This window comes from Mixophyes fleayi, chromosome 5 (genome assembly GCF_038048845.1).
Source record: "Mixophyes fleayi isolate aMixFle1 chromosome 5, aMixFle1.hap1, whole genome shotgun sequence".
NCBI classification, from domain to species: Eukaryota; Metazoa; Chordata; class Amphibia; order Anura; family Limnodynastidae; genus Mixophyes; species Mixophyes fleayi.
In genome coordinates this window covers 275,777,259-275,798,183 of record NC_134406.1, presented here as the reverse complement: position 1 = coordinate 275,798,183, position 20,925 = coordinate 275,777,259, and the positions used below count along the sequence as shown (strand labels likewise).

At 45.5% G+C, this 20,925-nt stretch overlaps 1 protein-coding gene across 1 annotated transcript in view; it reads right to left on the bottom strand.

Annotated features, from left to right (window-relative positions):
• Positions 1-4,710: 4,710 nt before the first annotated feature.
• Positions 4,711-20,925, bottom strand: part of LOC142159361 (uncharacterized) — a 33,898-nt gene continuing 17,683 nt past the window's right edge. The window contains exons 2-9 of the mRNA XM_075214179.1: positions 15,218-20,353; positions 14,123-14,392; positions 12,986-13,074; positions 11,403-11,486; positions 9,234-9,380; positions 8,344-8,475; positions 5,170-5,292; positions 4,711-4,875 (exon numbers count right to left, since the gene is read on the bottom strand). Coding sequence (XP_075070280.1) covers positions 4,861-4,875; positions 5,170-5,292; positions 8,344-8,475; positions 9,234-9,380; positions 11,403-11,486; positions 12,986-13,074; positions 14,123-14,392; positions 15,218-20,353 — 5,996 coding nt within the window. The 3' untranslated portion in view covers positions 4,711-4,860. The remainder of the gene's footprint in view (positions 4,876-5,169; positions 5,293-8,343; positions 8,476-9,233; positions 9,381-11,402; positions 11,487-12,985; positions 13,075-14,122; positions 14,393-15,217; positions 20,354-20,925) is intronic.

Genomic DNA, 20,925 nt, shown 5'->3' with positions numbered 1-20,925 from the left:
AAAAAGCGAATATCTGGTGTACAGATTTTGTGCAGTCTCTGGAGGCAGCTGGACTAATTTAGTATATTTTCTATTATTCTCTTTTTATACATCATTTTGGGTGGAGAACCCCGTGAACGCCCCTTACGGTGCTGAACTGAGCTCACCAGCCCACCCCAGTCCCTGCGGCTGCTTACAGAGCGGGCCCCCCACACCGGTCCTCCGCGGCTTCCTTACAGAGCGGGCCCCCCCACCCCAGTCCGCCGCGGCTGCTTACAGAGCGGGCCCCCCCACCCCAGTCCCTCGCGGCTGCTTACAGAGCGGGGCCCCCCCACCCCAGTCCCTCGCGGCTCCTTACAGAGCGGGCCCCCCCACCCCAGTCCCTGCGGCTGCTTACAGAGCGGGCCCCCCACACCGGTCCTCCCGCGGCTCCTTACAGAGCGGGCCCCCCCACCCCAGTCCGCCGCGGCTCCTTACAGAGCGGGCCCCCCCACCCCAGTCCCTCGCGGCTGCTTACAGAGCGGGCCCCCCCCACCCCAGTCCCTCGCGGCTCCTTACAGAGCGGGCCCCCCACCCCGGTCCTCCGCGGCTCCTTACAGAGCGGGCCCCCCCACCCCAGTCCGCCGCGGCTCCTTACAGAGCGGGCCCCCCCCACCCCAGTCCCTCGCGGCTCCTTACAGAGCGGGCCCCCCACACCCGGTCCTCCGCGGCTCCTTACAGAGCGGGCCCCCCCACCCTCAGTCCGCCGCGGCTCCTTACAGAGCGGGCCCCCCCACCCCAGTCCCTCGCGGCTGCTTACAGAGCGGGCCCCCCACACCGGTCCTCCGCGGCTCCTTACAGAGCGGGCCCCCCCACCCCAGTCCGCCGCGGCTCCTTACAGAGCGGGCCCCCCACCCCAGTCCCTCGCGGCTGCTTACAGAGCAGGCCCCTGCCCCAGGCTGCCGCGGCTCCTTCCTTAGCAGGACCAGAGGTGTGTTAGATGTTGTGGGATTACTCGCCCCCGCCTGTAAATAATATGGATATTATAAGTCAGAGGAGTTCTGGGTTGTACAAGCTGTAGCCCCTCAGACGTCCCAGCTCTGTCCCTCGTAGAACCAGTGTTACTAACAAGCACTGAAGTGATGACATCAGAACGTTTACACCGATTATTATTTCCAGAAGTTCAGCGCTGTTAAATGAGCATCACTCGTGCACTGTAGATGGGGCAGGTTATACCAGGTATAAAGAAGGAGGATGTCGGAGTGATACCATCACTCGGGATGTGTTTTTAGACTTTTGTTGTCTGTGTCCTGGGGGAGTCAAAAGACACCACCCCCCCCTCACATTATGTCTAAGTATAATACATACCACGGTGTCATTGGCTGCTGCTAGTCACCTGGTACATGACATATTTACTCCATCTCACCATATATTTGTATCAGAGAGTTTCCTCCGCTCACTATAGAACACTCAGGTTTCCTCAATGTCCCGTTTTATGCTTCCTTATTATGGGATATTATATGTACACGGCAGCTGCCTTGTCATCCGTAGCACAGGACCCGCAGCGGCTGCATTATATAGAATATAATTACATATATCTCTGACTTCACCAGTTATTAAAATTTAAACCGGATCATTGATACTTGGACCATTCATTTCATTCAGCATCCTGAGCTGAACCCAAACACGTGGTATTGTTATATAGAAACTGGTGCATGGGAAAAGGGTTCTGGAGCTCACGGCACCAGGTCAGGATCTAACCATCTACTGCAGTAAAGAACCTACAAGCAAATGGTCGGTATCTGTAACTTTCCCAGGCACCGGTTTTCATGTAGCCAATAAGTTGATTGTTTCCTTTGAGTGTAGGTGGAATATCACAGAGGGGGAGGCGGGTTCTCCCGGGTATAGTAATGCTCGTACTTTAATCTATACTGAGTGACACACAGGTGAGTCGGTGGCCCCGGCCGTGATCACCTGACTTTTATGTCTAAAGCCAGAGCAGAGTTTTTGGCGACCAGCATTACTTCGGCCAATTTCTTTAGGCTTAGTGTAGCAGCTTTTGATTGAAGAGTTTGTTGTTGTGTTTATTTTACTGCTGGATATTTGGGCATGTTGGGAGGAGACTGAAGTGCTGATTGGTTTTTTGTTTTTTTGTTTTGTTTTTATCTAGTGCTTTTATATTCCTTGTTTACTCCGCTGACTGTATGATTTATTTTGTATGTGCTATTTTTATCTGTAAATATATGAGTGCCTCTAACCCGCTCCTGTTTTTTTTTTTCTGATCCTTCCCGATGAGCGCTGCCCCCCCCCCCCCCCCCCCCCCCCCCCCCACCCCCCCTGCCGCCACGGTTTTATTAGCGTTTGATACCACATTCATCCCTTTTATTGAATGTCTGTGTTTTGGATACAAGAACAGAACATGGTTATATCACAAGAACAAAGTACAAATATCTTGTTTTACACCCTCTATCCATGTTTTATTTATCATTTATATATAAATTTATAGTCTGGAATTAGAGACTTATTAATTAGTTCCATATAGGGAGGAGGTGATGATAAGGACTAGACCAGGTACCAATATGGGGTCTCGGCCTCGGGACAGCAGGCTCACAGGGTGGAGCTGGTGAATTGTGGGTATTTTGGCATGGTTGCTGTACGGTATGTATTGGGGAGCCCTGATTTGCATAGCTGGATTTCCAAACAAAACATCTGTGGAAAAATGATCTGTTTACAGAGACGTGAAGAGCGATTGAATTGTCCGTCAGTGTTTCTGGACAGGGGCTGAATGGAGGTATCTGTCTGAGATCACGCAGTTTCTGGAGATCGCAGGGTGTAGCTGTAGATGTCAAACAGCAAAGTCCACCGTACATAACTGGGGCCAAACCGGTGATCGTTAACTGTAGAGTGGAAAGTCACAAGCAGCAAATGGACAGGTAGACCCCAATCATTCAGCTGTATGGCCATAAAGACGGGACCTGGGTGTGGGACCCAGCAGGGGGCTGACACAATCTGTTTCCCCCACACAATAGAGGTTAGGGAGGGAGTTTATGGAGCCTGATGTCTTATATTGATAAGAGGGTAGGTGGTCTCCTGGAGAGATGAAAAGGACTAAAATAAGGCAGCTGGAGGCTGAGATACAATGTACAGAGTAGGGGGTCATAGTCCCGGACATTGATGCAAACTACTAGAGAGCTGAATGACCCATCGGGAGAGTCTTCCATGGACCATCTCAGACTGGGGCCATTCACCCTGCGCTGCGTTACGTGGACACCAACGACCTTGGTGATGTTAGAGGCCGTCCGATCCACTGTGATTATATAATATATGGGAGACGGCCAGTTCTGCCTTTCCAGGATTATTATATTGATGGAGAAGCTGGCTGGGCCTTATTGTCACAGCATTGGATGAAATTATTTTACTTTTTTATTTTTTTTCTGGTGGTTGGAAGGCGACTTAAAGTGACAGCAAATAAGTCAGAAAATGTGAGAAAGAAAGCGTGGAACAGCATTCAGGGAACGCCTACCTCACCCAAACACATGCACCAGTACCAAGTGTCTTATATTTGTTACAATACATTCCTGAGGTAAATAATAAACCCTCGTAGCATCACTTTTACAAGCACAAATGGGGGCCACTGCCTAAGGGCCTCTCTGGGAAGAGAAACCACCGGGTGAGCTGTGCTCTTATGTATATGTGAGTAAATGTTGGTACTCTTATTAATTAGGTTACAGACCATCTGCTTGGAAGAGGTCACCTCTTACGTGGTTACCAATGTATGGAACGGAAATCTCCTTTTCTTTTATCTCCGTTTCCTAATTGTAGGTTTGGGGTCTGGCAGATGAGGGCAGGGGAACTGACTTTGGGAGCTTTTAGTAATTTGCCGCTCCCCTAATCTGCAACATTTTCAGATTATAAATTGATTAAGCGGCCGATCATAGACACAGCAGATTCACGCGGCCGGTACAGCCTACCTGGCATTATACCCGATAATCTCAGACCCCAGATATAGGATATATGTCTATCCCAGGCATGATTACGGTGCCCGCTCAGGAGTCTGATTCTAGGGCCGTAGGCAGTGCGAGTGTCCAAGGTCATTCATGATGATTATTGGGTGACACTGTGCCAGTGATCACCAGATCCATCTAGACCAGTGTTGGCTAACCCGTGACGATCCAGGAGTTGTGAAACTACAGGTGCCAGCATACCCTTCCAGCCATAAGCTGCTATATATTGGCAAAGCATGCTGGGACTTGTAGTGTCACAACACCTGCAGTGTCACAGGTCAGCCAACACTGACTCTAGGAGTTTCTTCCCGTTATAACAATGTACCTAATAGATATAGCCGTTTGCCGGGGATATAAAAGCACTTAGTTTGCCAGTAACGATCGGTCTGACCTTCCTATTCAGAATTATATATTTAACATTAAATTATATACATATGGGGATATACGCAACCACCGGCTCCTTGCCTAGCTAGCTGTGTATGCTGATACTTGTAGTTCCATTTGTGTGTACTTCTAATGATAAACAGGTTGCATCTAGTAACATCTAATCGGAATATAAGTGTACCATACTTATAATATACAATACATTATACAGTATGGTACATATGACTCCTGCTCTCGTATAACCTACAGCCTATGCTGTAAATGTGCTTTGAGTGTATCCTTTGCTGTTCCATATGTTGGGTAATAAATCTAGTGCTGGGGGCTGTGATCCCTCCGGGACACGTCAGTGAAATCACAGTTTGGATGTAGGAGGCAAAGGTTTATTGAGCAGCATCATTGTGGCATCCTAGTCGGAATATATGCAAGTCTAAGAGAGAGCGTTGGGTAATGAATAGCTGTGCATCTATACACGGTGAGGCAGAAGAGGCGTCCGGGCAGCCGATCAGACCAGCCGCTACATTGTTAGTTCCTGCAGAGCAAAGAGAAATGAAAAACGTTGGTCACAGAAGCTGACACTTCATAAATGCACAAACCTGAGTAGTATCCGTTCCTCCCGCCCCGTACTTCACATGGAAAGGAAATATTTACAGTCATTATTAAGTGACCAATCGCCAGACTGGATGCATCATCCTACACCGCTACATTGAATTCTACTCTTGATATTAATTTGGATATTTCTCCACTCCAGCGTCTTCAGGGATATACTAATCCATATAATAGATTTATGCCCGCACAAGTTGTGATGCAAGGGTTAACTTCTTACCATGATGGCGTTGACAATGTCGTTGTTGTTGTGCCTCAGCGCCCGCACGGCCTTCGCTCGGGAAACGTTGGCTTGAGCCATCACCAGCTCAATGTCCCGTACTTCCAAACCCGTCTCGTCCACCTGCGGGAAGAGCATGAGACGATGAAAACCAAGGTACAAGCTGGGACGGGACACGGTGAAAATCTGGGAACAAGCTCTGCTGCGATTAGGGGAGCTGCCGATTCTTGTTCTTAATCTAGTCAAACCAGAGATTAGGACCTGAGCCCGCGGCAGACAGACTTGTTACAGATATTAACTATTTCTCTGGTTCTTGGTGATTTTGTCAAAAAGTTTCACCATATTGGTTTGGTTTGATATCTGTCCGGTGGCTGATGTAACATGTTACAAGGAGCGACTGACTCATATATGAGCTAACACCGTGTTTTACTTCCTTGGCCTTCATGACTTCGTTCTTTCCTGGTTCACTTCCTACCTATCGATCCGCTCCTTTAGTGTTTCTACCTCTGGCACATCCTCCCCTCCGCTCCCACTATCTGTTGGGGTTCCACAAGGCTCTGTTCTTGGCCCTTTACATTTTTTATTGTACACCTCTTCTCTTGGGGCTCTAATTCACTCACTCGGCCTCCAGTAACACCTCTATGCTGATGACACCCAAATCTATATCTCTTCCCCTGACCTCTCTCCTTCTGTACTATCTCGTGTAACCAACTGTCTTTCTGCTATCTCCACATGGATGTCCCAACGCTACCTAAAGCTCAACATGTCCAAAACAGCTTAGTATCTTCCCTCCTGCCAGAGTCACCACCTGCCCTCAAATCTGCCTCACTGTTAATAACACCACAATTGCTTCTGTCTCCCAATCCCGCTCTCTTGATGTCACACTTAACTCCGCCCTCTGCTTTATTCCTCACATACAGACTCTCTCCTAGTCCTGTTGACTCCATAAAACCATTGCCAGAATACGCCCTTTTCTTACTCAACGTGCTACCAGAACCCTTATCCATTCTCTCATCATCTCCTCTCTTCACTATTGCATCCTCCTGTTATCTGACATTCCTGACACCCATATATCCACACTTCAATCCCTCCTAAATGCTGCTGCAAGACTGATCTTCCTCTCTCACCGCTCCACATCTGCTGCACCACTCTGCAAATCCCTACACTGGTTCCCTGTGTCCTCCAGAATCAAATCCATATTACTCACCTTTATCTACACAGCCCTCAACACCACTAATCCTTCATATATCACAAATCTCATATCCAAATACTCTCCCTCCCACCCTCTTAGATCTACCTCTGACCTGCACCTTGTCTCACCTCTGGTAATATCCTCTCACTCCCGCCTACAAGACTTCTCCTGTGCTGCTCCGCACTTACGGAATTCCCTACCACTCTCAGACTTTTCCACGGCCGTCAAATCTATAGACGCTTTCTGAAATGCCATCTCTTTTTTTACAGATGACCTTATCCCAGATAACACTACTCACACTAATACACACTCACAACTATCCCAATCTCCACTCTGAGCCACACTCACTCCTCTTGTTTCAGCTGTGACCTCTCCCACTTAGAATGTAAGCTCTCTAATGAGCAGGGTCCTCTATACACTTTGTTTTTATTTCTGCATTAACTTCTTACAAATCTACGATAACAATAGTACTCCCTGTACCGGGCACCAGAACAGTTAATATGTGGCTTATCCAGCTATCTGATAATTATATATGAACAGCGGCCATTTTGAAACTTGCAGACACCCAAACCATGGTTTCTCCAGACACTACGCAGTGGGTGGGTTCTATTTCACCCGATGGAATAAGTGAATTGTGCAATGTTCTAGCAGTGTTGGCTAATCTGTGGAACTCCAGGTATTGTGAAACTACAAGTTCCAGCATACCCTTCCAGCAATAAGCTGCTATATATTGGCAAAGCATGCTGGGGCTTGTAGTTTCACAACACACAGGTTAGCCAAGCCTGTTCTAGAGAGTCTGTGTATCATTAGTCTGCTGTTGGGAATGGTTGGCTTACAAAGGAGGAACAAACCAATCCTTAAAAGACATTTTAACCTAAACAACAGCATTAAAGTTGTCCAAATCTTTAGGAGATGTCCAAACATTGTTTTTTTGCATATTTAAAGTGCTTTGTAGCTTCAAATTTACTCCCGATAAACACCTGAAAACCTCTTTCCATTCTCTTACATGGGATTATAAAACAAAACCTTATTATCTCCTACGGGTATTATACCGTAAAAGGAAAATCTGAAAATGAACAATATATCAGAATAAAATAAGGAAAAAGAATATTGTGCAATTAATTGATAGATGGATGAAAAGCTTTTTCTTCTTTGCAGATTACAGGCGTCATTTTGAGTTGGGAACAAAGCAAAATAAATGTGTAATTTGCTCCTGGACAAAACATGTTGCAGTACAGGGGGTGGGGGTCATAAGTACGCAGGGAAAATACTGGGTGTCTAGTTGAGCTAGGACAGGCCCCTTCCTCACTCTAACCCAGGCCTGTCCAACCTGCGGCCCTCCAGGTGTTTTTGAAACTACAAGCTTTGCTGGTAGATAGCCAGTTGATAGCTGGAAGGGCATGCTGGGACTTGTAGTTTCACAACATCTGGAGGGCCGCAGGTTGGACAGGCCTGTTCTAAACCTTTTCAGAATTTTGAAATACCCCCCCCCCCCTTCTCCTTCAGTACAATATGGTTTTGCCAAGGTGCAAATTTGCTCCTTTATTTTGCTTTGCTAAATTAGGCTCTATATCCGTACCTCTCAGCTGTCTTGATTTTAAGGGGTTTGTCCCATCACCCACAGACAGTTTTGTCCTGAGGTTGGAGGTTCCTGCTCTTTCCCACATCTCCTCCCAACAGCTTCACGCTGCTTTTGTAGCCCTGCCCACTAAGGGCGGGGCTTTGGAGCTCAAAGTCAATTGTGTGTTTACTGGGAGGAACTGCAGATCATAAAGGACAATGGCAGATAGAACAGAACTCCTAAAAGTCCTAAAATAACCCCTCCCCCATCTGAGATTTTTAAATAGAGTTATCCAGAGAGTAGGATAGACCAGAACAGAGGAACTACCTGTAACTTCAGTACCAGAGCTACTTATCTCAAGGTTGTTAGTTTTACTTGTTTCTGTTGTTAGTGATTTCACTGAACGTTTTAGACATTTTACCTCCTCTTCGTCCTCACTCTCCTCTTTGATCGTCAGGGTGGGGGCCGTCTCTGTGATAAGGGGGGAATGTTCCATTGGGACCTTAAACTTCTCAGCAGCTGCTTTGTGGACTTGTTGTGAGAGGTCTTCAATCTGGGGGGGTAGAGAAAGAACTCACCAATGTATCCAAGAGCAATAAGACAGAGAATATTCCCAGATCAGAATGATCTCTGGGTACGTATATGGTTCCCATGGCCGTGCTTATAGACTGGTCGTTGTACTATACAGTTAAGGGCTATAATGTCTATGTGTAGAATAATACTGGTGGGGTGAAAGCTGAACCGTTATGTTATTAAATATAATTTTTCTAGAAAGGACTTATATCAAATGCAGTGGTGGGAACAACTATATAGGGTGGTGCCTGGGATCAAAACAGGATCCTCAGAATAAACTTTTGTAACTACATCTGCAGCGATATCAACAACTGGCCCTGATCTCATGGACATCACAGAATGTTCATAGCGATGTCTGATGGAACAATAAGATGGTGAGAGGATCGCTACGACCCATCAGGGGCTGGGCGGGAGACCAGTCCCATAGTGGGGTCACCTTTTGCTGGGTCACTGGACCAACTGCATTTCCCCCCCCCTCCCTTTAAAATGTTCCTAATTGGCTGCTAAGCCAAGTTTCGCCCCCTGGGCTTAAATTTGCCAGCCCTCCCCTGCGGCCCATGTATGACTATTCCTACGACTGAGGATGCAGACTGCCAGCCTGGGCATTAATCCTGCAGCTGCAGCAACACGTGTGGAACAGAGGTCAATAAAGATTTATTTGCCGTCAATTTTGAGTGTTTATATCCTAGAACACCAACAGGATACCAGGCGTATACAACTCCTGACTGCAGCAATCACCTTGGCTTCTCCGAACACGATGTAGATGTCGGAGGCCGGGCTCTTGAACACGTCGGGCTTAGTGATCACAAATAAGATGTTTTTGGATTTCCGGATGGTGATCCTGGTGACGCCGTGGATCTGCCGTAGACCGAGCTTGGACATGGCCTTGGGGCAGAGAGCAAGAACACAGCAGGGTGAGTTACGTAGAGATGATGGTGGGAACTCCCATCAAGTTTTCCCAGCTTCATCTAGATTAGAGGTAGGCAAATTGTGGCGTGGCATGCTGGAACTTGTAGTTCTACAGCCACTTGGCAAGAGCTCCCAATACACTGTATAGGGTAACAGTCATCAAATCTCACAGAGAAAATAAAACTGAATAATAATAGATAACAAGAACTCTTCAGTAACATACATACTATTCTGGCAGTTTACTGATTAAAGTAATGTACCCAACAAATGTTAGGGAAATGTTTATGAAAATATGGCAACAAGCAGTAAGCAACTTCAGAATAAATTTTTGGTCAACCCAATCTATAACTTGATATTCAAGTCAAGGTGAAGCAGTTCACCTTTCTTTAGCATGTGTCTTTTTCAGAGGAGGTTCCTTTCCTTTTAAATTGCACTTGGAAGTGCCGGTGAACGAGTGTACACTCACACTACTCACACACTGTCTCTGCACCTCACAAGGTTTTGAAAGATGGATACCGAGGATTTTACGATACAAGGGGCCTGAGTAAAAATAGCTTATTTTACGCCATACACTGAGTCACACACATTGCATACTGCACCTACAGCGTATACAACATAGTGTATATATGTCATAGTATATATACGTCATAGTGTGTACATACCTCAGGCATAACTACACCCACATACACACAACCAGCTCATAAGCACAAGAACAGTTTGTTCACAGTTGTTTTTATAGCGATAGACACATGGGCTGTAAGGCTTCGTATAATACAGCAGATATAATTTTCCTTCTCGAGTATGAAAGCAGCAAAAAGTTATTTAGTAAAGACATCCACTCAATCGTATAGTATATGTGTGATCACTGCAGAAAGCACCTATCCACTTCAGAGCTCACAATCAGCCAGTCACAAGCAAGCGCTTGTGTTGATAAGTGTGAATTTATATCGGCTTGTTTGGAGGCACGCGCAGTGCCAACCTGCTTTTTTACGCTGCGTTGAGAGGTGTACATCCATTCTGTGTGGGTAGGCGTACATCCAACCTGCGTGGATAGGCGTACATCCAACCTGCGTGGATAGGCGTACATCCAACCTGCGTGGATAGGCGTACATCCAACCTGCGTGGATAGGCGTACATCCAACCTGCGTTGAGAGGTGTACATCCAACCTGCGTGGGTAGGCGTACATCCAACCTGCGTGGATAGGCGTACATCCAACCTGCGTGGGTAGGCGTACATCCAACCTGCGGGGATAGGCGTACATCCAACCTGCGTTGAGAGGTGTACATCCAACCTGCGTGGATAGGCGTACATCCAACCTGCGTTGAGAGGTGTACATCCATTCTGCGTGGATAGGCGTACATCCAACCTGCGTGGGTAAGCGTACATCCAACCTGCGTGGATAGGCATACATCCAACCTGCGTGGATAGGCGTACATCCAACCTGCATGGATAGGCGTACATCCAACCTGCGTGGATAGGCGTACATCCAACCTGCGTGGGTAGGCGTACATCCAACCTGCGTGGATAGGCGTACATCCATTCTGCGTGGGTAAGCGTACATCCAACCTGCGTGGATAGGCGTGCATCCAACCTGCGTGGATAGGCGTGCATCCAACCTGCGTGGATAGGCGTGCATCCAACCTGCGTGGATAGGCGTGCATCCAACCTGCGTGGATAGGCGTGCATCCAACCTGCGTGGGTAGGCGTACATCCAACCTGCGTGCGTAGGCGTACATCCAACCTGCGTGGATAGGCGTGCTGCCAAATTGTCTATCTGGGGTTGTGCAGCAAACATTAACCTTTTATACATATCTACAAGCAGCACAAAGTTGTAAAACAGCTTAATGTACATCAGGAACCAGTCTATACATTAATACATTAGATCCTGCATAGAGTAATATACAGCATACAAGCAGCACTTCTGTGTCAGATTTGCAGGGTGTCTGTGCAGCCGGTCTCCTCCAAGCTCAAATATCTCTGATGAATTATTCACTCACCTTCCTGGCCTTCTTCTCGCTGCGGCTCTGCTTGGCTTTGCTGATCGATTCCTCCCCAGAGCCCACGCAGTGAGCCAGCTGGTTCTGCAGAAACACAAATGGATGGTGCTCAGCAATCAGAGCAGCTTAGATGGTCAATTCCATCCAAAAATGCAAATGTCAGCTGATTGTTTCACAGCATTAATGTCTCCTATACCTCCTGACTTCCATCGTTCCGCTGCTCCTTGCGAGTCACAAGATTACTTAGTTAATGGAATTTATAGGGAGATAAAACATTAGCAGCGTTGGAATCAGAGAGGAGAAGTGTTTGTGTCGGAGTTTAGTATCATTACTTCCTGGCTGGTTTCTATATATCTGTATATTAGGAAATGGATGGAAGATACTACGATGCTTCAGTAATGGTCCATCACCCTGTGCCTTCATCTCTGGTGGGACAACAAGTCCCAGCATGATCTGACAGAATGGCTTAGACAACCTATGGCACTCTGGCTAACGCTATGCTGGGATTTGTAGTTCCACCACAACTGGAGAGCCACAGATTGCTTTATACCCAGCTCAGTTAATGCTGCGTTCACCAATCACAGATTTAAGTGGTGGAATAGTGCTGGTAAGCCAGAGGGTGCCGGGAGATCTTGGTTCAAATGTACAGATGTATGGACCATGGAAGGTTGGTTCAGTGTAAGCAAAGAAATAGGGATGAATGATCCCTATCTTGGAAATTATATGTGCAGATTCCACAGCATTCTACAACTGTAGTCTGTGTAAAATGATCTCTCCAAGAGAACCATGTACATGTCTGTGAGTCAGGAACTGCGGTACACTCATTAACCAGGAGTACCTCTGAAACTACATCAAACACTATCCCTATTACCTGGCAGATTCATAAACACGACGGGATTATTACCTTAGTTTAGGCTATTTATGGTAGAGGTACGAACTTGGCCTGCTGGCGTTATTTTGGGTGTAATGTCAGGTAAATCATATGTTTAGTTCTCTACGTAAGGGGTCTTCTGACCACCTACTGCTCTACCGTGCTGGAATAACGTCTCTTACAGTCTAACGATGGGCCAAGTCTTTCGGTAGGCCCTTGGCAAATGCCCCTCTTCCTTGTTTATGAAAACATGTCTGAGCGGGACAAAGACCCACACTGGATATATTAATATAATGATTTATAACATGTCTACCTATACCTATGGGCACCTTGGCACACTGTGTGTATTTTGCTTTTACGATGCCCGGTCTGTGGCATCTCCTCTCTCTTCCTCTTCAATCTAATTTTTATTTTGTTTTGATTGTTCTATCTAGATTTAGATTGTGTTACTTGTATTACCTGTGGTAAGGTCCCATTGCTGAGACAAGCCAGGGGCGACAATACAATGTCGGTAATCTTATAGGATAGTTTGTCAGTTGTTGGAATTTGGAAGCATAAGAAGGGACAATTATTATTATTTATTAATTATTATTTATCATTGACAATTAGCACTTTGTGATAGAGACTATAACCTTTATTAATTCGCTCCCTATCTTACAGACCTTCACTCCATTAATCCTAGAGGAGAGATTGAGGTTCTGTAGAACTGTACCTGGGTGGATGATGTCCGTGGTTCGGCCATGTCTGGCTCCTCCAGTTCAGGAAGGGATTCGTCGTTACTCTCAGTGTCGTTGCAGGAACCTAACACACAGAATACAAACACATTGTTATAGGGGGCGCTAGAGAGAGCGGTGCAAATTCCGTTGTCACTTGTCTGTCAAACTCCAACACTACAACGAGAGTTCAACTCAATTCACCAAACACATTGAGGACCGATCGGGATTTGTATATTTTACACTGTAGTCTACTGTTCTGTGCCCCCAGCCCCTCCCGTGTCTCACCCACTTCAACCACGATCTTCCCTTTCCAGCTCCTAAATAAATAAATATATAGACATAATTCTGCACAAATGTATAAATCGACTGTTAATAAACAATAGAAAGAAAACATAGGAACGGTGACATACAACCGTTCCTGACCTTCGTCTTCTACCTCCCAGGTACAACCTTGTGCAACATTTCCACAAATCTGTTAGTAACTGACGGTCACATTATTGTTGCATGAATAAATAGGGTGCACATTTATACAACATGCTAGTAAATATTTATAGTCACCACCCAGGATGTTGTTGGTGAAACACGTCTATAAATAAGGTGAAGTAAGATACAGGCAGGATTTATACACGTAAATAGATGCAGTGCCGCATTCTTATAGATGTCATTGACCCAAGCGACTTGTAGACTATTCTTGGGCAGGATTACACACACGTTGCAGTTGTGATGTGGGTTTCATATTTATGTCTTTCTGTATATTAAATGTAAAAATACCACAGTTGCCCCTGTCTAGGGTATAAGAGCCACGAACTCTTGAACTCTCGGCCGGGGCACAAACTAATTTCTATTTATTTATCAGCTGGGCCATAGAGGGGGATAGTAGAAGCTTTTCAGTTGCTGATAAAGAAGTTAAAATCATTTTGAGACAAGATGTAGACATTTTATAAAAGACCAAGGGACAAAAGTCACTTTACCCAAAACTCCCACTTAGTAACAGTATTGGGGGCTAGAGTCATGGTGGGGGGGGCTATGGATGTGGTTAGAGGTCTCTGACTGAGCCATACCAGAATTTACTTCTGCCCACTTTCCTACAATTCTACAGTAGCTCATACCTTCCCCGCACCGACCTCTCTCACCTCGGTGGCTCAGCGTCTCGCAGCCTCGGTGCCTCAGGAGGGGTTTGGTGATGCCCAGTAGGGTGACGGTGGAGGACTCCGTTAGGAGCTGCATCTCCTGCCCTCTAGAGGTCAGCTCACTATCACTAGAGGAACTGGGCTCGGATGGAGGACAGGTCAGTTGGATTTTCTTCCCCATCTGTTCCTGGGCTGGGGGGGCTCTTGGGCATCTACTGGAGAGAGGGGTCTCTGTGCTCAGAATGGGGTTTGTGGAGCTACTTTCAGGAACATCTGAAAATAACAAACGTATAATGACACTGAAGTCAGTGACGAGTTGTTCACATATCTGGTGATATCACACAATCAACATTATTTGTACATCGACCATTCCCCTAATAACGATATCTTATTAATCATTTGCTTTGGATTATCAAGGGGTGATTTTAGGACTTATTCTGTAGTATTTATAAAAAGTTAAAGATGTCTTAGAAACCATATTCAGGACAACGTGCTGTACACCCCTCTCCTCACTGAGGTGGGCTCATTCTAGTAATGAAGACTACAGAAGTAGTGGATGCCGCGATGACACTGTGGTGCCGCACAGCAGTCGGACCTATCACCTTGGAGTCTCTAAGTTCTTGTCTTGCGTTGGATTCTTCCAGATGCTCTGCTGTGCGGATAGGGGTTCAGCTGTGGGTACAGGGTCTTCATCCCCTCACTAAGGTCCCATATACCCATAAAAGATTCTATCTGAGACCGAAACATTGGAATAAAGTATTTCTTTTACATCTTTAAAGGGAAAGTACCTGTCTAGAACCAATTGTGGATGAAAGCAGAAAGCAATTTCTCTATGTTATATATTGTACTGTTTTGTACATTGTTTTGAAAAGTATAAATATATACTTGTTTTAACAGCATAAAACTGCTTCCTTAAGTTAAGTCCAAAACACTGCGCCAGGGAGTACTTTTGTTCTATATCCCTTAAGTTTACCTTTCAGAAGATGAGGAGCTGAGGACATCTACAGTACGTTGTCCTCACCTGATATGAGCTAAGGGAGATTCAAGGATGGGTCTAGAGTGAGACAGATGATGGATAATGCATTGAAATAAAATTACCTGTTGAAAGCTTTTTGGTCCTGGGGTTTTCAGACGCAGACAGATGTTTGACCACTTTTTGATCCTGAGAGCATCCAGCAGGCACCGGGGTAAAAGATTTTGCAGGAGGCACTTTACTTACAACAGGGCATAGGTTGGTTGTTTGTAGAACATTATTTGCAAGGGTTAGTGCTGCTTCCGTCTGGGGCGCAACATGCAGAGATAGCGGACGCTCATTGTCCATCCGCAGGATCTGGTTATGTGATTGGCTGGCCTGCTCATCCTCAATGTTCTCAGTGATGAGGTGTGAGGTCCTCAGTTCCTCGCTAAACCTGTTTTTTACACATCTGTCCCGTTTTGTGTTATCGGCCACACTGAGCGTCTCGGTTGGGGTTTGTAGTTCATCATGTGATGGCGGATCGTGTAACTTCTGTAATTCAAGACAAGTATTCTCCCCTACCCTCCCTTCATCATCTCCAATGTTCTCTTGGGTCTGATCTTCTTTAGAAGAAATACTTTCTTCCCTGTCAGCGTTGAATTCTAATGTGATGGGCATCTCATTTGGAGCTTCCTCTGAGAGTACAGGACCATCCTGGTTTATCTCAACTTCCTGTTCCTCCAAACCACAAACATCTACAACCTTCCCTGGCTGAGACTCAGCATCTTTTGCCGTATGCTGCTTGTTTCGTGACAAACCCTCAGCATCATCGCTGCCAGTAACCTTGCAAGTTTTACTTGTGGGCCTAGAAGTGCTGATATCTGAAGAACCCAACCGAATGCTAAGATCCAAAGCCTCCAGCTTGCCAAACGAACCTTGTAGCAACTTCGCCATCTCTTGAATGTCACTGGACATCTCCACATTGACCATTCTAGATTTAGAAGTTATATCTGGTGAAGTACCGGCAGATGGTGGTAGGACCCCTTGTCTTGGGATGTCACAGGATCTAGGTTCTGTACACATCTCTGCTGGTGAACGTTCTGGTGATGATTTAGGGATGAAAAACGTATCTGTTGGTTTGTGATTATCATCTTTTAATAGCCCAGGTGTATCATTCAGGGATAAATCATATTCATTATCTGAAACAACGGTACGATAAATATTTACACTATTTACTATGTTGTCTTTAGAAAGTGCATGTGATTCATAATTATCTAATTGTTCAACACTCTCTTTGGTATCTGTAGGGTTTTTTATGGAATTGCGCTCTTCCGAAATATCTTTTTCTGCCGATGTCTCAGGGAAGAGAACATTTGGATGGGTCATCTGGCTAGGGATGGTCTTTTTGCCATCTGCCTTCTTGACAGCATTTGGCATATCAGAGTCTTGATTATCAGAGATCAGTAACCTATTTTCAAAAGTTACATTTTCAACCTTTGCGTCATTAGGGCAAAAACCCTTATTATTTTCTTCAAGTTCCAAATTGTTTGCCAGTTGTGAAATATTGGGTAATTTATTTTCTGTGCCCAGACGTGGTTGACTCTCGCACATAAATCTGTTCTCCATCTCCATGTTTGAGGTGTTGCTCTGCTGTAAATAAGAGATGCTACTATCAACGGACTGTGGACTATCTCCATGATCCTCAGCTTGTTTGCTGCACTGAAGAAGACTCTCCCGATCGGGTGGTTCCTTAGAAACAGGATGGTCACGTATATCAGTGGACTCTTCAATTTCACTTTTTTGGGAAACTTCTTGCACACAACTTACTTCTTGACCTACAGTAGTTGCATCACTGAGTTCTAAAGAAAGTTCGTCCAACACTTCTCTCTGTGAAGAGTGAGGACATTTATCAACGGTACTCTGAATTACAGCACATGTTTGTTGGTCCTCTGACACATTACACCACTGTGATTCCACAGATTCCGTTGTTTGATCTCCAGGATTATCTGAAGTTATGGGTGGCGATGGTGAAGTTATGAGTTGTGTTGGTAGCACCTGGGCGGTTATATCAATGACCACCTCTTTAGTCGCAGATTCTTCACTAGATATGGATGTGATATCATTTGAGGAAGCTTCTGTTCGATCAGGGCTATTGCTGAATGGAGAATTATTTTGAATTACCTTAGAGGGAATTTTACTTGTAACGGAGCCATTAAAATTTTCTTTAAAATCTGCATTAATCAAGGATACATCTGGCTCTTCATCAACAGGATCATCAGGAACTGCGTTACCTGACATTTGACATATCTCATGTCTTATTTCAAGAACTTCACTAGTAAGTATAGTCCTGTTCTCCATAGAACATGTTTCAATAATACTTCCCTCAAGATGTGTTATCTCTACTGGTATCTCCTTCTGAAATGATGCACATTTTGTATCTGTATCACAAGATGATTGGTTTGTGATGTAATTAGCAGCTTCCTCTTGTTGTTTATATATCTGGGCAAGGAGAGTGGGGCGATCCAGGGGTATCACCTCTTCTGGATCCTCTTCAGAATCGTAGCATACAAACAAGCACTCTTCATCAGGTTTATCTCCTAAACGGGCATCCTCAGCTCTTTGTTGTAACACAGTTTCCGATGCCACGCCTTTCTCTTCTGTTTCCACAGCCTCTAAATCCCCATGGTATTTTTCATCAGCTTGTAAAGTAAAGTGTCCATGTGTTGTTTCTTCTTCTTTGAGTGCATCTGGGTGCATCAGTAATGGAGGCATCTCTGCATATTCATCTCCGTAATCTTCACATTGATCTGTGAAATAATTTCCGTCCTCGGCCAGTTGCACTGCCATAGAAGATTGCCTTCCACTTTCGTCACGCTGTCTGTGGTCACCTTGTTGGCTTTGCACAGTGGTGCTTAGAGGGGACAGAGTATCGAGCTCTTCATCAGTATCAAAACAAGCGATTAAACACTCTCCAACATTGCTAATCCCGGCTGTAAGGACACGGTCCATTTCTGATGATGATGATGATGATGGTGATGATTGCTCTACTACACTATCAGACCACATCCTCATAGCTCTCTCTCTTTCTTCCAGTCTCAGTGATAACTCTGGATTTACAAAATTAAGTTCAGTTTCAGCTTCTGATGTTAGAACAAAACGGCTTCTCATGTCTTCCCCATATATATCGTGAGCTGCGTTGCTGGCACTAGAATCTTCCAGCTCACTTGAACTGTCTTGAGTGATACAAGTCTCTTTAGACTCTGGTATTGAAAAACCTTCGGCTAAATGGGATAATCCAACACTTACATCATGTTCTTCATCACTATTTAATTTGTTCTCTTCGTTTGCAGAAGCAGCTTCATTGGGGCTGGAATTTGCCCCTAGAAGTGGATTTTCACTTCCTACCACTTCTGCGCCTCTCGTGCCAAGAGCTGCTCTACCTGCACAGTCGTCCTCCGTTTCAGACAGGTCCGATGATGTTTCCATCTCACTCTCGCATCCAGAATTAGAAGAGTCGTGTGGGGCTGTTACAGGGGCCTCTGCGGCGTCAGGAGCAGGATCGGTTGTTACGGCGTACTCCTCCGTGGTATACCGTTTGTCATCCTCATCCCCATTATAAGAGGCAGAGTCTGAGGACTCCGAAGTGTCATCTTGGTAAGCAAACGACTCGTCTACCCCTTCATTGATTGAGGTCTCGGACAATGAATGGAGATATGAAGCAGAGGTGCTATCATCATCATCATCATCGTCATCACCATCTTCCCCTCCTTCCCCAAAAATCACCTCACTTTCAGCGGCCTCCCCTTGGGGGAACAATGTGATCTCCATAGACTCTGCTTCAAACACCAGACTACCCTGGAACGGCAGCATGAAAGCTGGAATCATGTGGTCATTCTCAGTGCTCGGCAGGGTAGCCCTTGGTAATTCTGAATATGTTTCATCTGGGCTCGTTGATTGTAGGGTAACATCAACGTCAGTAGAACAGCTTGCTTGAGATACTTGCTGTGTCTCGGCTACATGGTGATCAATAGCACCACCAGCATTAATATATTCAGGACACAAGGGGATGCTACTAAAGGATGGTGAAAAGTCAGTTTCCCATTCACCTTCATCCTCATCCTCTACACTGGATTGTACATCACTTGGATACCCATCTATGAGTTCCTCATTGGCTGGAGAGAAGTCTTCAGGATCTATGTCTCCAACATAGAGTTCTGGAATATCTTCATCTAACATGTCAGGGGACATGCAACAGGGGTCTTCACAGAGACCTTCTTCGTGAGCTATCATATGGTCTGGGTAAGGACTGGGTGATTCAACTGTGTCTGCCTCAGCCATCAAATTTGGGGAATAAGAAGGAGAGCCACTAGAGGTGACTGAGGAGGCCCAGCTACCTCCTTCTGCAGTGATGTAGGATCCGGAAGGTGACGTGGGAGGAGAAGACATATTGTCGTTTTCAATGTCGTTCTGGTCATCGTTCAGAGCAGCCTTTGAGAAGGAGTGTTGTTTAAGCTGTGTGTAGATGTTTTTCACTGGTGTAGAAGGAGCGGTGGTGTATAAGTCGGAATCTGTGTTACATGCAGGTCTGGTTTGTAATGACTGAGCATCACCTTCTGTGGAGCTGTAGGACGACTCTTTGGTGGGTTTGACAAATGAAGGCACATCAGAGACCGGTTCGCCCTGAGAAAATAAGCCATCTTTCAAAGCATACTCTCTGCAGGTCTCATTGTATTGAAAGTGCAAATCATCAGAAGACTGGGACACAATGGCTTCCTCGCTTTCCTGGACCGAATTCTCCTCGGACGTTTCAGATTTAGGATGATGTAAGTGCATTGTTGCTTCATCTAAAGTGCCCCCAGGAGCAGTCTCACTCTCAGGAATCATGGTGTGGATCCTATTTACAGTTCCTGTTTCCTCAGGGCTACAAGATGTTTCTTCCCCCATTACAATTCTTGTATCGAGCGTATCTGTGTTTAGAACCTCAGAAGGAGAATGTTGCACAGCTTCTTCTAACTCCTGCTCCTGAGTTACTGGTAACTCGTCTGATGCTGCACAGTCCAGATGCAGAATCCCAGCGGCGCCCCCTGCTGATGCTTCACTACTTGCTCCTTCTGGTTGAGGTCGGTCTCCTTCTGTGGCCGGCAGGTATGAAGACACGAGGTCTTTGTTGGTGGCACATGCTGGGTCCACCAGAAGAGATTCCTCCAATGGGCTTAAACACTTGGGAGTGGCCGAGTCACTACTTGGAGTCGACGCTGTGGAAGCCACTGGTGATATACCTGAAAAATAGAAAAATGTGAGCTGTCAATTATCTGTGAGTACAGTAAATTCAATATGATTCAATGTGCATGTGCTATATATATATATATATATATATATATATATATGGGAGGTATGCAATCTGAGCTGTAGTTATACCTCCTGACGAAGTTGTTGACCAACGAAATGCGTAGAGGATGTAAAGAGCTTTACAGCTGAATATCTTTGCTGACTACGGACCATTTTGCTGTTCCAGTCATTACTATATGCTGTATTACAAGAGTTATTTTGGTACGTGTAAATCACATATGTTTTTAATTATTAAAATACGGTAATGCACTATGGAAGCGCCCCTGTCTGCTTGATTTTCTATATCTATATATATATACATATATATATACATACACATACACATACACACACACACACACACACACACACACACACACACACGTGTTCATTGTACGTATGTCAGGCTGAATCTCCCCCCATTCACAGTACTTGTGCCTTCATTGGGGTATCAACCCATCTTACATGGAAACCCGTACATATATTGCAAGAGGGGAGCAGGCAGACTGGGCAAATGCAATAG